The 18,253-nt window shown below is 38.1% G+C and overlaps 1 protein-coding gene across 13 annotated transcripts in view; it reads right to left on the reverse strand.

The window, feature by feature from the left end:
- det1 (DET1 partner of COP1 E3 ubiquitin ligase) overlaps positions 1-18,253 on the reverse strand; it is a 58,719-nt gene that overhangs the window by 19,439 nt on the left and 21,027 nt on the right. For 12 of the 13 annotated variants that reach the window (XR_013796490.1, XR_013796491.1, XM_079603555.1 and 9 more), the window contains one exon: positions 2,428-3,196. Coding sequence is in view for 11 of the 13 variants with exons in the window: in XM_079603555.1 (XP_079459681.1) it covers positions 2,428-3,196 (769 nt within the window). In the remaining 2 variants the exon portion in view is untranslated. Of the gene's footprint in view, positions 1-2,427; positions 3,197-3,902; positions 4,202-18,253 lie in introns of those variants that run through there. The other variant, XM_079603556.1, reaches the window with a different exon arrangement.

Here is an 18,253-nt window from a genome sequence, read left to right on the forward strand (position 1 = left end):
TTCCATTGGCTGACATTATGGCAGTTTAGTGTTAAGTGATTAATTACACCAAAACAAAAGATAATATCATGACTTAATCTACAAAACCATTATTTTTTCCTTACATTTCATAATGAACTCATGTTCTGTCAGTTCTTTTCTGGCTTGCAAGTATCCTTCAAATTGAGATGGCTTTCCACAGAGCCTGATGACGTAACGGGCGCGATATGCAAGCCTTCCATTTGAGAAGCATCCATACACTCACCGGCCACTTCATTAGGTACATCTGTTTAACTGCTCATTAACGCAAATGGCAGCAACTCAATGCAGGCATGTAGACATGGTCAAGACGATCTGCTGAAGTTCAAAATGAGCATCAGAATGGGGAAGAAAGACGATTTAATTGACTTTGAACGTGGCATGGTTATTGGTACCAGACTGGCTGTTTTGAGTATGTATATGTATAGGGTTAACAGAGAAAGGTCTGAAAGAGAGAAAATATCCAGTGAGCAGCAGTTCTGTGGGCGAAAATGTCTTGATGCCAGATGTCAGAGGAGAATGGCCAGACTGGTTCGAGCTGATAGAAGGGCAACAGTAACTCAAATAACGTTACAACAGAGGTCTGCAGAAGAGCATCTCTGAACGCACAACACGTCGAACCTTGCAGCAGATGAGCTACAGCAGCAGAAAACCACACCGGTGGCTTCATTTTGCATGGCCTCACCAAAATTGGACAATAGAAGGTTGGAAAAATGTTGCCTGGTCTAATGAGTCTCGATTTCTGCTGCGACATTTAGATGGTAGGGTCAGAATTGCATGGATCCATCCTGCCGTGCATCAACGATGCAATCAAATCAAGTAAGGTCTAACTGTAGTGTATTCAGTTACAGATTTTCTTGGCACACTTTGGGCCCCATTGACTATTTAAATGCCACAGCCAACCTAATATTTGTTGCTGACCATGTCTATCCCTTTATGACCAAAGTGTACCCATCTACTGATGGATACTTTCTGTTCTAGCAGGATAACACACCATGTCACAAAGCTTAAATCATCTTAAACTGGTTTCTTGAATATGACAATGAGTTCACTAAACTCAAATGGCCTCCACAGTCTCAAGATATCAATCCAATAGAGCATATTTGGGATGTGGTGGAGCATTCATGGATCTGCAGCTGACAAATCTGCGGCAACCTCCCTGTCTCTCTCTTGAAACCAACACGGAAGTGAATTAAACAGCAATTCATCGACTGGCCGCTTGAAAAGTGGGTCAAATCTTGAAAAGTGGCTGCAAAAGTGAGTCAAATCTGTATCTCCCCCATGTTAAAATGCCCAACTTTACAACAGAAAAAAACATGTTTACAGCCTGGTTCTCTATGTGGCTTTGGTCTATACAGCTAATTTTGCCCTTCATAACAACTGTGAGGGGGGAGGATTTTTTTATAACTCGCCCGTTTAGTTGATTAATATTTAAAGTTCTGCAAAATTAAGGGTGTGTCCACTTTTGAGTGACAGGTGGATTCCCAATGATGTCAATGCTAGCCGGTTAGCCGTCACTTCACCTCAGCAAATTCCAGCTCCTGAACTTGCCATCTCTGCAGTGTTTGTGCTTTTTTTCGAGATTATTTCATATAACTTAATAAACCCATTACCACGCCCACGGCTTTGGATTCCGTCGTTGTCGTCGAGTGTCGTTCGAGACCAGCGCTGTATTCCAGTTGTTTTCCTCTGTGAACATGCACTATGGATGTCTGACAATTTCGTTGCTTTTTGGAGTTTTCAGATTTAAAAACGTGTATAGATATAAAGGCTACACTCGTTCTGCGGTACCGTTGCTCTGGAACATGTCCATGCAATAAATGCACATCCTTGAATGAGCGCGGATTTCTAGCGCATTTACTTGAACTTCATAGGTAATATATCTATGTTTTGAACCATTTGAGAATTGAGATGCGGCCAAAATCAGCGCTAGGTGGGCGTGGTTTCAGATAGCCAGGCTCCTCAGCTCCGCCTCTTTGCCCATATTCTGTTATCCGGGAGTGACGAGCGGTGACACGAGGCCAAGATGGCGATGCCCGGCTCCGCCCACTTTAGGCTTCAAAAATGCTATTCAGAAACCTACGGGTGACGTCACGGACACTACGTCCATATTTTGTTTACAGTCTATGGGTCCAACCCAGTACCAGCAAGGTGTACCTAATAAAGTGGCTGGTGAGTGTAGTGATCTCTTTAATGGCATTTTTAGTATTTCTATTTGTCCAAAATGTACAGAAATGGCCAAAAAAAAAAAAAAATGGGTACAAATGGGGTGATGGGACTGGCAAAATGACAAGCCAAATTCAAATCGATGTCAAAACTTACAGGGAATAAAAATAAGATACAAATACAACATATTAGACACAGTTCTGAGAGATTTGTGCTGTACAGTGAAGTCTTAATTACTCTTACCTGGAAAACATGAATGGTCTGTTGCTGCACAGAAAGCACAGCCAGTATATTTCTGTACAGGTAAAGTCCTTGATTGTGTGACAGGATGATTTTGTCACACTTAAAGGTGCGTGTATCACACAGTCGGCCCGTGTGCAGGTCTATGATGTGCAACGAGTAGTCTTCAAGAGGTGAGCGCGGGTTTGGCGTCACGGATTCGTTGTTTCTGTACACCTCGAAAAAGTGCGGATGAGGTTCTTCTGGCAAGTAAGCAGCAGAGCCGACGATCACATAGCGGCAGTCGTCGGTGAAAAGACTGCACTCTCTATTCAAGTGCTCACCATTGGAGGCCACGTTGGTGACGTGGAGCAGGGAGAAGAAGCGTTCGAAGAGTCTGCCTCTGATGTTGAGGGAGCGCTGGTCGTTCCCATTGGCCAACGTTTCTCCCTCCTGACCCTGGAGAAGATCTTCAGCGGCTTGGCATCCCTGGTACTCGTAGATTTCCAAGGAAGTTTGATCAGAGGAGAACGCAATAAAGCATCGTCCGTCAGGGGAGAACTTGCGCAGGAAGCAGGGCGGCTTCTCCACGTTCACCACTGTGAAGTTGGGGAACAAGTTCTGGTGGAAACAGCGCACACGGTACCAATGAGCCCCGAGTGGACCGGAGCAGATCCGACGCCTCTCTAGCCTGTAGACCACATTCTGGTTCTGGATGCGTCTCGGCTTCAGAGTGGGGAAACCATCCTCCGATGTAGTGTTGCGCTGAGCAGCCATAATAACAGCGTTACCACTGTAAATGAGAAAATACATAATCAAGTTAATAAATGCAGGGGAGCAGATCTCTCAACAAAATGGTTTTATATAATACTAATAATAAACAATTAGGATGGTAGGTAGCCATACTAACAGCTGTACCAATGCAAATTAGAAATTAAAACATTATTGGAAGAGATTAATAACAAAGTTAATAAATTAAAAGCAGAAAGGGCAGATCTCACTGCTAAATTATTTTATATAATACTTTTTATAATGCAAAAATATAAACAAATGGGCAGGCAGGGAGCCATGATGACAACTTTACAACAGCAAATGAGAAATCAAGTTGATAAATGCAAACCAGGTAGAGCAGATATCCATGCAAAATCGTTTTATAATACTTTTTGTAATACATAAAAATAGAAAGAAAGATAGCCATAATAGCAGCTGTGCCATTACAAATGAAAAAACTAAGACATTATTGGAAGAGATCATAATAACTTGATAAATGCAAAGCAAGTAGAGCAGATCTACCTACAAAATTACTTTATATACAAAAAAACAACAACGAATAGGCAGACAAACAGATGCCGAAATAGACCGATATTCCTGCTATGGCTCCTTTGTAGCTTGTTCCTGTTTATTATATACTTAAAGCTTCAAATAAGCTCTTTTTAAAATGAATCAAAATAAAACATTAGTATAAACACACGCAGTTGATTGAGTTATGCATCTCTTACCTGGACGTTCACTTAAACACTTCTCATGTTCATTTCTGTGCAGCTTTAACTCTCTGAGAGTACAAGCATGCCCAAACGACAACCTACACCCGCATAAAATAAAACATAAGAGCAAAAACGTTTGAAAGGGAGGTACAGTGCGGTTTAAAAGTTTCTTCGGACGGGAGTGTAAGTTTCAAGATCTCTTCGCTGTCTAACCGGCGGAAGTAAGTAAGTGGCATCGGCGAGGTCTGCGCATAAACAGTGACATGAGGTGCACAGAGTGTCAGAGCGCCCCCTTCAGCAGCGGCGAAACAGCGCAACTACACCTCTGTGAGGCATGAGATTCTTTTAGCGATTTGGATTGATTAGATGTCCTGTCCTGTCAAATTAACAGTTGAAATCAGTAGTGCTACGTGAATGGATACTCGTAGGCTATGGGTATCCACCCTGCTAATGCTAACCAGTTTAAAAACGGTCTAACCCGAACTAGCTAACCAGTTTAAAAACAGTCTAACCCGAACTAAGCTGATTTGCTGGTCTTTCAGCATGGTTGGATTGGTCAGGCTGGGAGACTAGCTTGCTGACCAGCTGAACACCACTAATTTAAACTTGCAATTTTGGGCTGATTCAGGATGGTTTTACAGCAGGACTATTGGAACATGCAGAAAACAATCAGAAATTGCTTGTTGAGGATCAGGCTGGTGAGAGCACTAAAACCCTGCTTAAACCATATAAGATGATTCGCTACGGATAGATTTAAAGAGATTTGGGCATTTTTCAAATGGTCTCACTTGGTTTTGTCCGGGGGTTTTTTACTGTTTGTTGGGAACAACAAACAATCCCAAATCTCATAAGCTCTTATTTTGAATGCGTAGGCCTACTTCATGACTGCTAAAAAAAAGTATGTTCTATATAGTATGAATGATGTGTGTGTGAATGTAATCTGGATGTACCAAATTCGCCATGCTATCATTATCATGTGACCTACCAGTTTAATTTATGTCGCTTCACTGCCATTCACAAATTCTCTATCGTGACAGTAAAGTGTCCATCGTATGCACACTTTAGAATCTCGCCGGAGGACAGCCGGGTACTTTTTGCCTACTCTTTTATGAGTAGTGAATTCGGACATCACCTATATGGTAGGGAAGTATGCAATTTCGGATGCTGCCAGACTAGAGACTAGAGAGTGTTAAGGATTAGAGTGAGTAAAAACAAAATGGCCACTCGCAGACAAGACATTACCATTTCATTGATCATAATCACAGCACTAAACATCCGAAATGCATTTTGAGAGGGTTGTTAAGTCTCATCATGATGGAGACATTGACCAAAAATAGTTTCAAAAGAGATGCGTTTTTGTTTTCTTTTTTTCTTTTTCTTCAAGGTGCAATATAGTAAAACAAATAAAGAAATGTCTTTATTTTCTGTTATACTCACCTAAGGCAAACATCAGTTTGACCCAGATGAGAGACCGGCATTTATTTATTTAATTTTTTTCTGGATTATTAAATTTACTTTTCAGGTATAAGACATTTCTTGGTCAGGGTTTGGTTGGCGAGAGGTATAACAAAAGGGAAATTTAGAACTGATAATTAGGGCCAAAGCACTTCCCATTTATGCACCCATTAGCAGAGTACACCGAAAAGGCAAAGCAGTGACAGATGAGGTCATCTCACTCTTTTGTCTTCCCTTTCAGCCATAGAAAAAAATGAAGAATGCTTAAAATGCCTTTTCACTTCCGCGGTTTATGGAGCATTTGGACTTTGTAAATACACTTTTAATTCCGTATTCAATAGGCAGCATGCTGGTCTTCCAGAAAATGTTTAAAATTATGATATTAACAAACCATTTTTAAATGTCAATTGACAGGGTAGTTCCATGATGATTAGGACAGAGGTCAATAAATCTTTACAGAACACCACTAATGGATGTGCTTTTCTGTTACGGTTTGAAATTATTATGGTGAGTTTTTTTTTTTTTTTTACTTTTTTGGTTTTCTTTTGTGATGCAAATATTCCATAAGTGTGCTTACACAATAAAAATCAGGAACTAAAAAATCATTTAAAAAAGAATTAATTTGGTTATTTAGCAAACTATATGTATATATATATATATATATATATATATATATATATATATATATATATATATATATATATATATATATGACCCTGAGCGAGCATGTAACTGAGACAAAGATAATTGCCATATGTAAACACTATTTAAGTGTTTCTTCAAAAGTTTATGTTTACTTCAGTGTTACTTGCTAATTATTTGCAAGAAATTTCGGAGTTAAAATTGTAAATCCTACACCATTTTTTCCCCCCGGACATGAAAATACTGGCTGATTCATACATACATGCGTTTGTATGACCGAATAAGATTTTAAGCTCAATCTTATGCAGTAGTTCTGATGTGGAGCTCCAAAAAGGGAACAAGAGATAAAGTCTAATTTGCCCAAATTCATTTAGTGTTCTTTCTCCAAAATGGATTATGAGGGCTGAAAAAATTGAAAAAGGAAAATGAATAAGAACTGAGCACAGAAGGAAACCTGTGCGCTTGGCCTTGAGAGTATGATAATGGATTTGTACCCAATTATCCTCGACCCAAGTATGTAGAGACCCAGTTGGTAGATTATATAAGTTGTAATCTTCAGTAATGGCAGGTTGTGAGCATGAAAGGTATTCCAGTGGAAAAACATGGGAAAAGAACATTAGAGCTCTCCAAATGCGTGCCAGCGTTTTGAGTGCACTCTCTACCCATGGGCCAAAGCGCTTCGCTTAGGGGCCAAAAACATGGCAGCTATAACATTATGGTATAGGGTTTGCATTTGAGATTTTTCCTAATAAAGGCCTTTCATTCGGCTCTTTTCTCTTTGTCAAGGGTCATCATCTTCCCTTTCAGGTTTTGTTTTTGTTTTTTTACATCCCCCTCCTCAATCTCTGGCAAAATGCACGAGGACCCAGGAAGATTCATTTCCTCTGCATCCAGAGCCCGAGTGGTAGATGGAGGGTCCTTAAGGCTGGTTTTTAGACTGATATGAGGGCCTAATCCCGAAGAAGCAAAACAAAGAGCACAGAGAAATCACAAATTCTGTGATAATGAAACTTTCACTGCCGATTCCAGACTAGAAAATGGCCAGGCCAGTGGAAACTCCAAGTACACTCAAACCGCTGGCATATAGCCTTAATTACAAACCTATTGCATGCTAGCCGTAATTGGAAAAAGCCGTTTTAAAAGGTTGCTTTTTGTGCGGAAGAAGCGAAGATGCTACTTTTTTTAACATTTCTGAAAATCTACGTTGTGGCTGTGTTTGACATTTAAAAAGAAGCTTTTACCTTCTCAATATTGGTCCTCAGCAACATAATAGAATGTTGCCGTAATTGTAGCTTCCTTCAAACTTTAGAGGGATTTTTTTCCACAATGTTCTTTTTTCAAGTCACAATTCCTTTTCTTGATGCATTTATGTCCAATTGATCACATATTCTACCGGCATCTCGACTTCTATTCATGCATATTCTGTTTCTCTAAAAAGAAAAAAAAAGCAATTATTCTGCACAAAAATAAATAAATCTATAACGCAGATCAAAAAGCCCATCAGGGAGCTTACAATGAAATGCTTGAAAAAAAAAAATTCTCATCGTTTAAAGTTCTGACACATTATGACCAAAATTAAGCAGCAACAGGTTGCATTTTCATGTGGGTGTGTGTTTCATTATATCATGCTTCATATCATAAAGCTCTAAAATAAAATGTTATCGCAGAGTTTCATGCAATTTTGACTCATATTCATGAAGAAAAGGCATTTATGGACAGAACAGAATTATGTAGATCTGCCTGCTGCTGCTTGGTCAGTGTGTGTAAATATATTCTCCTAACACTAAACCCTCACAGATAGAAATAAAGGCGTGTGCTCCCTCATTGGCTGACCAGAATACATGGCTGCATTCTATTGGTCGTCCTGATCAGCTGACAGGATGCTGTTGCTTAGATACATTGTTAAAGCCAACCCTTCTCTGCAGCCTTGCCAGTCCAATCAATGTGGCCACAGACTGCTAGCTTAAATGTCTAAATGTGTTGCTTCTCATAAAATCATCATTCTTTTAATTGATTCAAGTGCCTCATTTAAATGATTAAGTGGACTAGTAATGTTTAGATAACTGATGAGGTTATCGATACACTTTCTGTGTGCAATAAACATACATTTTGTGAGCGAATGAGTATCGTGGTCATCAGATATCAAGCTGTTTGCATGCAATACGGATTACAGATGCTACACAACACATTGCAGCCTTGTCTTTAAGTATCAGGCAAATTCTAATTCTGGTTTCCGTGGAAACCTCTCAGAGCCAAACAATGGATGAAGGGTAAAGGACAAGTGCAGGATGCCGATCTTTCTTTTGTGGATGCGTGTGTGAGTGAGCATGCAAGAAGGCTTGTGTGCGATATGTGTGCGTGTGTGTTATGGGGGAGGGAAACATTCTGGACAGGCATAGTTGGGTTCATAATGAGCGCGTACAGCGTGTCATGGGACTACGTGTAAAGAGTGCTCGCATCTCCTTGTACATCAGTCCTCGTTGAGAGCCGGAGACTGCAGGGCATGCAAATCAGGAGTGATTTCAACACCCTCTGCTTCATCTCCTCCACGTATTTCGCCAGATTTTCAGTTTGTTTACTCCTTGTCATATTTCCCTTTCAGCAAATATGCCCATCCGTACCTTTCTTATGAATTCATCTTTTTTTAAATGACTATGAATGACTGTTTGTAGGCGATAAGACCCACTAGTGATTATTTCTTTATGGAATACTCTTTAAAAAAAAAATCTTTATTGAGATCGATGGTTCCATGAAGAACATTTGCCACTGCACAAATGGTTTATAGCAGAAAAAGGATTTTTTTAGAACACTAAATATATATATGATCAATAAGTTATGACAACGTATGTTTTTACATTGCTTAAACTCAATATACTTAACAAGATTATATTAGTTAATTCTATTTTTAAGTTGAATGTAATTTAAGTTGAAATGACTTAATCATCCAAGTTGATTGAACCTACTTAAAAATTTAAGGCAACAATTTTTTTTACAGTGAATATTAAAATATTCTTTACAATATGTAAATAATGCTTATTTTATGAACTGTTCTCTAAGGTTCTTTGGGGAATCCAAAATGGTTCTTCTATGGCATCATCATGAAAACACGCTTTTGAAACCTTTATTTTTAAAGGCCAATTCACACCGCGCAAATAAACGCTAACAAACATGTTTCATCTGTTGCCGTTGGTCAGGGTTTGTTTTCACCTGACTGAACATGTTCAATCAGTGTTTGTTGGTGTCTGTTGGGGCAGTGTGAACATGAGTTCTTTTTCTTAAAATTCTAAATCCAACGGCCAACTTGTTTGTCTGTGCGGTGTGAATTGGCCTTAAGAGTGGAGGTTGTTATACCGCAACAATCCTGCAACTTTGCATCCCGCAAGACGGAGGTTCCATGAAGAACCTTTAACATCCATTGGATCTTTCCACTGCAAATGGTTATTTAAAGTGGACAAAGCTTCTTTAGATTATCCAAATGCTCACAGCATTAAGAAAATAGTGGTTCTTTTAGAAACTGTCCACTGAGATGTTCTTTGAGGAACCCAGAATGGATCTTCTATAGTCTTTTTTTTTCAAAAGGGTTTTCACAGCGATGACATAAGAACCATTTAGGGTTCTTCAATGAACCTTTCAATTAAAATTTCTTAAAGGGGACATATCATGAAAATCAGATTTTTCCATGTTTAAGTGCTATAATTGAGTCCCTTGGGCATCTAACCCTGAAAACGTGAAAAGAGACAACACGGTAGCTTTGTTTTGGTAATCCTTTCTCTGCAAGCATGTCAAAAATTAAGCAGATCAGATTTCGCTCCCCTTCTGACGTATAAGGCAAGGGGATCTTATTATAATATTACCGCCCCTTAATCTGTACGTTTCCATGTCGCTGCCTTTTTTTTTTTGCAAACAGCAACAGTGTAACCAGTTCAAACGCAATGGCAAAAGTTCGAGCAAAGCATGCAAACTGTTCTGTCGTTGCGAGCACAGAACACTATTTGACCAAAAAAGCTGTCTTATTATAAAGACCTCAGGGAAGTGTCAACTTGTGTAAAAGCTAAACATGACACTACATGCAAGTCGATAAGATTAATCAATGTCACTTTACAACAACTACATCCATGTATCCACTAACCATTCAGAAACGTCCAGGTGCGTCTAAAAGTTACAATCTCTTCCTGAGTCTCTCTGTAAAGCTGCACTCCGTTACGGGTTATTTCTGAGATTTGACAGAAACTGGCGTTTGTTATTGCTAGAGTATCCGAAGCTCGTGTAAAATGATTTGCATTTAAAAGGACACACACAAAAACGGCGTAATTTTGGTCACACCAAAACAGGGGCAACTTTGACAAGCAATAAATGATCTGGGGGGTATTTTAAGCTGAAATTTCACAGACACATTCTGGGGACACCATAGATCTATAATACATCTTGTGAAAAGGGTGTCACCTTTAAAATAACATTTTTTCTTAGTGTGAAGAACATTTTAATAATTAAAGAAAAAATGTTCCACTGAAGGACCTTTTGTGGAATGGAAAGGTTCCATGGATGTTAAACGTTCTTCATAGAACCATATGCCAAGAAACTTTACTTTGAAGAGTGTATGGCATTGCTGCAAAAAAAAAAAAAAAAACTTTTGGAACCTTTATTTTTATTCCATGAAGAACCTTTAACATCCATGAAACCTTTCCATTTCACAAAAGGCTCGTTGGAGTTTCATAAAAGGATCATTGGGGTATCCTAAATGGTTCTAATATGGTTTTTAAAAATGTACGTTGATACACTGCAACAATGCCACAAAGTTGCATCACGCAAGACCTTGAATTTGGTCGCCGGGTGCAAAGAAAAGGCGGGAAAGAATCACACCAGATGATGGTGAAAATGTTTTAGGCGAGTACCTTGAAATGGCTTTTGTCTCGCATTTCTGTAATTGTGGCCACTCTCCTTAGCACACACTGATTGCTTCGGGAGCCCTGTTTTCTTGTTTTTTTGCTTGTATGGATCGCACATCTTGAGCTTTTATGGGGCTCCGGGGGCCAAAGTGGAAGAGCAAGTAGGACAATATCAGCAGCTTTTCAGAGAGGACACCGCTCAGTTTAGGTCAGCAGAGATGGACCAGAAGTTTGGAAAGAAATGATTTCACCATTTCATCAAAACACGCTCTTTACAGGCAGGCAAAGAGAGGTCAAGTGCAGAAACCACACTCAGGCAGAATTACCTTCTCACCCCTTAAGAAAGCTAAGGGGGTTCTCAGCAGGGAAGCCTGGGCACCGCACCACGCCTGCGCCGAGAAAGCCGGCCATCAGAGTGCAGCGGCAATTTCTGCCACTTGGGGATCACAGGTGAAAGGAAATTGATGGGCACTTTTCTATTATTAGTGCCAGTGAAGGAAACATTAGTGTCAGAAGAACTTGTCGAGCTGCTTGTGGTTCTCTCCCACCCATATTCCCCAGAGGACTTTATACTTTTCTTGCCAGGCTTGATGCGCGGGCGCCAGAGTTAGCAAAATCCCCAATGTGAATGCTGGGAAAATAATCTTCAGCGCTGAGATCATTAGCTGATTAGCACGGCTACCTGGAAAGGCTGCACCTTCTGCCGGGTAATCGGGGTTTCCTCGCAGGGGCTGCCGAACAGATGCTGCTTCTCGCTAAATGCAATGAATTACTTATGGGCCGCTTAGCTAAACAAGGAATCGCTCTGTACAGGTTTGCATAACACCGATACGGACATCTGTCAATGTGACTTTTGAACTGCCTCTGCCTCGGCCTGGCAGGTAACCTGACGCTTATCACTGTGCCGTTGGGCCACGGGGTAGATTAGGGCCACCGGCAACCATAGATCTCTTTAATGAATAATGTAAACACCTTTAGCCCAAGCTGGCCCTTCAAATCAGGAGATTTCCTTCGGAGTTAACGTATATAAATTAAGAACCATATATAAGTCTAAAATATAACCTTAGCTTTGATTTGGGATGCAGAGGTCCAAACAAACCCTTACCAGCACCTCAGATGACCAAGTTAACCCATAAAGAACTTTACAGGATATATATATTTATACATATTAACTTTTTTATAACTTATAAGAAGATTCAACTATTTTTTCAAGTCACTTTATTGTAATTTAAGTTGAAATTACTTAAACATCCAAGTTGATTGCACTTAAACATGTAATTGTGTGTGTGTTTGTGTGTGTGTTAATTTATTAAAATGAGTCAATAATAATAAATAAGTATAATAGATTATATATTTATATTTGATCCATTATATTTACACACGCTAAATTGTCAGCATTGTAGTTAAATAAATAATAAATGAAAGTAAATATTAAACATATACACTCAAATTGCTGAGCATTTTTTTAATGTTTTGCATATGTATATGTTTAGTTTTGTGTGTGTATACACACACACACACACACACACACACAAAACTAAACATACAATTTAGCGTGTGTAAATATAATGGATAAAATATACTATAAATATATAATCTATTATACTTATTTATTATTATTGACTCATTTTGGCTATAATTTTGAGCATGAAGCAGCTGTGTGATCTGACACTATTTTAATGTTTAAGAGGGCACTTCCATCCCTGAATCAAATTGGGATCTCAAATTGTCCCTCGGTTTCCATGCATGCAGTTTGACAATTACATTGTATACCAAATGCCAATTTGCGCATATTGAGATTATTGGTTTTAATTAATTGATTGCAATCTCCATGATAAATACCCTCTTAATTTGGTCCTAATTACCCACATGTCATTTGTGTGGCGTGACAGCAAAGATACAAATTATTAGTGATTATGAAGAACACAAATCTCCAAACACTTGTGCCCTTTCAAACATGCTCTTTGTTAAGTGTTCACATCTCATATTTGCTCTTAAGATCGAATGATGCAGCTACAGTATTGTTTACAAACCCTCTTAACAAGCGTGCACTTCAAATCTGTGATCAGCGCTTGCAAAACAGAATCAGGGATTCATGCTACGCTGTTTTAAAATTGCTTCCTTGCTAAATCAAATAAACAAATGACAGTACCTACACGATGACCTCTGTCGTACAAGCAGCCTTGTGCTAAAATAGGTAGAGGAAACAGTGTTGAAATACAAAACCAATCATGCAAATGCCTGATAATGTACAGTAGAATGGCACAGAAATCCACAAAGGCCTCACAAAACAACATGATGAACCAAACATTTCAGTCCCGGATTACACCAAAATAGTGCTGGGAACACAATGGGGGGGACAAATAGCACATTTGTGCCTGAAAATACACCTCTTGTGGCTTTTTCCAACCAAATTATGGAAATGTAAAATGGCTGTCTGCGCTTCCTTGCAGCTGCCGTCTCCTAAGTGGATAAAATTCATGCTAAGGTAAAAACATAATTTCCCAATTTCTTTGTTGAGCATAGACAGCACTTTAATCCCATTTATTATTGTGAAGGAGATTCTGGCATTTAAAATTGGTCCATCTTATGAAGCACACAAAGGTTCTGAGCTGAAACAAGAATGCGTTAAATTTAACGGAAAAGAGGTTCAATTCAGCTGGGGAAATACGGCAAACTAAATGTTCCTAAATTTTCAGAGGAGAAGTGCACAGTCCTGTTGCATCCGTTTGGACATGCAGCCACCAAAATGTAAAGGCATAGGATGTGTTTTTTTCTTCATTAGATCAGTTGCGAGGTGATGGACACTCAGAACTACTGATCTAATGTCTTGTGGAATGAATCAAAGCCGTTACGACTGACAACACAAAGTTGTGTAGGTTTTGTAATCGAGTAAAGACTAGCATTTAAATAAAGTCGAAGCAAGAATGGGGCACCTCCCATGCGGACTCATCAGTGTCTTCTCCAATTGTGTAACATCTTCACTTCCTCGGCACACACTGAGGACTCGCATCGATCTCACTTACTGAGGACAAACCGTCATTAGGTGTCCATTTAATGAGCTTGGAAATCAGTATCCTGGGTTTGTCGCATCTTAAAAGACAGTACGGATTTAGTGCTTTAAATATATACAAGATTTCATTAAACATGCAATATTTCTTGAAATAATTTCAATCAAAAGCTCTTTTAGGAGTGATGGAGAGTCTAATTTTAATATTCAGCACCTGCAAGATGAGTAAAAGATAAACCAGATGTAAACTCAATTTTAGCCTCGTTTTGTGGTTGGGTTTCATAAAAATAATGAATAAAAAGGCTAAGCAGAGACTGTTTATATTTGAACCTGATGATGCCTGCCTGGCCCATTACAGTTAGCTGCTTATTACTGCATAAAAAATAATTTAAATCAAAGGTCCACTTGCTTATTATATGGTGATCCTTTTAAAATCAGCCCAACCCTGCGTCTAAAATGGCTAAGAGCAAAACTGTGAAGGAGGCAGTATATGTGCAGCAAACTGAAATGAAATATTAATTAATAAATAAACATTACAGTAAAGGGTAGTTCACACCAAGAATGATAACGATATATTAGCATCCACATCAGAAGATATCCTTCTGTTTATTAAGGCCCGTTCACACAAAGGACGATAATTAAAGAAAACGATTTTAGAATCGTTCTCAATATTAAAGAATAGCAGAGTTCAAACCGCAGCTATAACGATAACGGCACAGAGAAGCGATATCGTTGGAATAACTTTCAGACCGATTTTATCCAGCTGATGAACGATAGAAAAAAGCTGACAAGCACAAGCTTAGAATAAACAGAACGATATCTACTTGTGTGGACGTATCGTTCTTAACGTAAACAGGCTAAATGTCATTGTAAGCTTTTATGAAAGTTGAATAAAAAAAATTTATAATAATGTGAACAGGCCTTAATGCCTTGTCCACACTAATACGTTTTCATTTAAAAACTCATCTTTTTCTCTCCGTTTTTGCCTTCCGTTCCCACTGACACCGCGTTGTTGTCCTGCGAAAACTGTGCTTTTTGAAAACGCTTTCACAAATGGATAAATTTGAAAAAGCTGTTTTTGCGTTGTTGTGTGGTGGACTGTGAAAACGGAGGTAGCCTATTTCAAAACAATGATCCTAGAGAAGTTCCTGCAAAGATGACAGAAAATGTAGGCTACTTGCAATTGCTGTCCCGCGGCAAAACATGAGAGCAGTTACGTTTTGGACAAAACATAGTGACTGAGTGCGACGTGGAAGTGTCAGTGAATAATGAGATATTTTGCTAAATAAAATGATCCTGCCAGAAGAATATCATGAGAGCTTTATTACAGTAGGCTATGTCTGTTCCGTCAGGTGAATTTAGCGTTTTCCGACGTTTCATTGTGGATGAGATACTTTTGGAAAACGCTTGAAACGTTAGTGTGGACGGAGGTCGTTTTGAAATGAAAATGCTTTTAAAATGTATCATGAATCGGATTAATGTAGACGTAGACAACCCGATCTCACGGCAATTGGTACGAATTTTACGAGGTGGCTAATTCGTACCAATTCATACGACCTTTCGAATTTGTAAGTTTTTTGCTAAATCGTACAAATTTTACGATTTGCCAAAATCGTATGAATTCATACGAATGACCGACCCCTGACCCCGCCCCTAAACCTACCCATCACGTGGGTTTAGACAAATCGTACAAATTCGTACGAGTGAGGTCGTACAAATTCGTACGAATTAGCCACCTTTTAATCACTCGTACAAATTAGTACGAATTGGTCGTGAGATAGCGTTGACGTAGCCTATGCGCGCGCGCTGCAGTTATGTCATCTGTCGCTTTAAATGCTCAAGGTCTTTAAAGCAGGATGAATTCTGATTGGCTGTCAATGTCTTTACATTTTCATCAGTCGGAAAAAATCGTAATGAACCGGACTCCAACGATATTGTTTCTATATGCCATTAAGTTGTGGCGTTCCCCACAACTCTGCTATTGATTTATATTTAGAACGATTTTTAGAACTATAGCCTATTTATCGTTATAATTATAATTATCGTCCTTGATGCGAACGGGAATATACGGACAACTAGCTCCATAAAACCCCTTGTGAATGGTTTCTTGCTGGGTTTTTTTATGTTTTGACAATGTGCGGGGGGAAAGGACACAGTAGGCTATTAGCCTATATGAAATCACGGAATACTAATATCGGAAGCAGATCATTAACTTGCTCAGTCTGAATCCAGTCAATAAAATCAAAGTGAAAATTGCAATGATAAAAAAAATAGTCTCTTTTCTGTGTTTAATATGACTCTTTGCATACGAATTACGAACATTAGTTGCCAAAATAGGACCTAAGGGATTATGTTGTGTCTGTCTCTTCTCTGCTAAAGCCAACATGTACCTCTCCTGACACTTATAAAGGGAACGGTGCAAGCCTAAAATAAAAAAAATGCTGCTACCCATTTGCTTCACGCAGGGCTCTGGTGCACCCTGACCAAAGTTAATCAAAGCCTTTCGGAACAGGGCATTGTGCATTGTGCAATTTTAGGGCTTTGTTCAAATTTGAGGTCATGATAGCAGATAAAGGTAACTGACGTGTCAAACATTCATTTTAAAAACTGATTTGCATCCATATGGAATATATATTGCGATACAATTTACATGCAACACACTCTTTAAATTAAACATTTCTATAAGGAACCTTAGAGGGTTCTGTCAGTTCATGTTCCCATCATTTTATGGATTTAATTTTAATTCATTTATTTTGTTTTAATTCATTCTATATTTTACTTAGATTTTATAAATTAAACAGCTTGTAAACATAATTTATTACTAGAAAAACAACATTTAAGTATCCTTTTTATTGAACCTTTTTGGCTTAAAGGGTTCTTAAAAATTGAGCCAAGAAGAACCCTATAGGCTTCTATATTCTTTTTTTTTTTAAGAGTGAAAGGTTCATGAAGGTCCTCGGGGAAACCCAGGTTCTTGTTTCATACAGTTACACACAAAAAAAAACTAAATGTATTTAACGCACATGATTTACATCATCAGATCATTAGAACAGGATCCAAGACCTGAACTGTGTGTGTCAGATAAGAGAGACATCCAAAACGAGGATGGATACGATTAAATGTGCATGAACAGAAAGAAAATAGCCTATATATAGCCTACTGTGTTTTGCACAAAGCAAATATCCTTATATTGTTGTTGTGACTAGACAAATCTGCAGGTGCCAAGGAAAAGCACGATGCCAACTGACACACTGCGTGCATCTAAATCTTGCTGTGTGTGGGTGGGCGCTTTACATTACACACATTAATTGCATGTTTTTAACCTTCGTATTCTTCCTGGCTGCTGATGTTGTGTCGTCTATTTATGATGGTGAGCTAATAAATGAAGCAAACAAACAAACAAACGAAGAAGTAATTAAATAAAGAAGCAATCAATTCTGGATAATCAATACGATATATTCTGGGGAAGGAAGCTTAAGCCAGCCTATTGGTGGTTTGCTGGTATTAATTGGTCTCCCATCCTGGTCAGCAAGATTATTACAGTTTTCTATTTTTTTTATTTAGATTTAAATGCTCCCCCTCCCCCCTTTAGTTGAAATTGGGGTGTGTTTTTTAATTTTGGTTTTAACATTTATTTTAATTTTGTTAATGCAATTATGAACATTATTTAAATATTTGAATGTCATTAAATTTAACTCAGACATTTACCTAATGATTTGTTTAAAAATAAAATAAATAATTAAAAAGTTATTAAGAGATAAATTGAGTATTAGAAAGATAAATAGCACATCAATACACTTTTGGGCATTCTTCATGTTTAATGAAGGCGAGTTGCAAAGGTTAAAACTGATTAATAAAGTGTATAAAAAACAGAAACTAAAAATTATTGTGGTGTTTTTTTTTCTTTACTAAGTTAATTAATCTAAAATCGATAGATAGATAGATAGATAGATAGATAGATAGATAGATAGATAGATAGATAGATAGATAGATAGATAGATAGATAGATAGATAGATAGATAGATAGATAGATGAAAATATGTTTTAGTTTGATCTCTAGGTTTAGTTTTCTTTACAAATTTCCAAATTATGTAGGCCTAAGTGTTTATTTTTATTCCAGTCATTGAAAATATTTTCATTTACGTTTTGTTTTATTGTATTTTATGTTAACAATAGTAACATTGCTGGTCAGGCTGGTTTTTAGAATGGGTGTGGGCACTTTTGGCTATAAAAAATAAAAATATAATAAATTATAAATATAATAATAATAAATTATTTTTAAAAAGACAGGTAGGGAGATTATCTTAAATCAGCAATAAAAATTAAATAAAATAAAAAAACAGGCAAAACCTCTTATTGTATTGACTAAAATC

Source organism: Phoxinus phoxinus (genome assembly GCF_949152265.1).
Source record: "Phoxinus phoxinus genome assembly, chromosome: 25".
Lineage (NCBI taxonomy): Eukaryota > Metazoa > Chordata > Actinopteri > Cypriniformes > Leuciscidae > Phoxinus > Phoxinus phoxinus.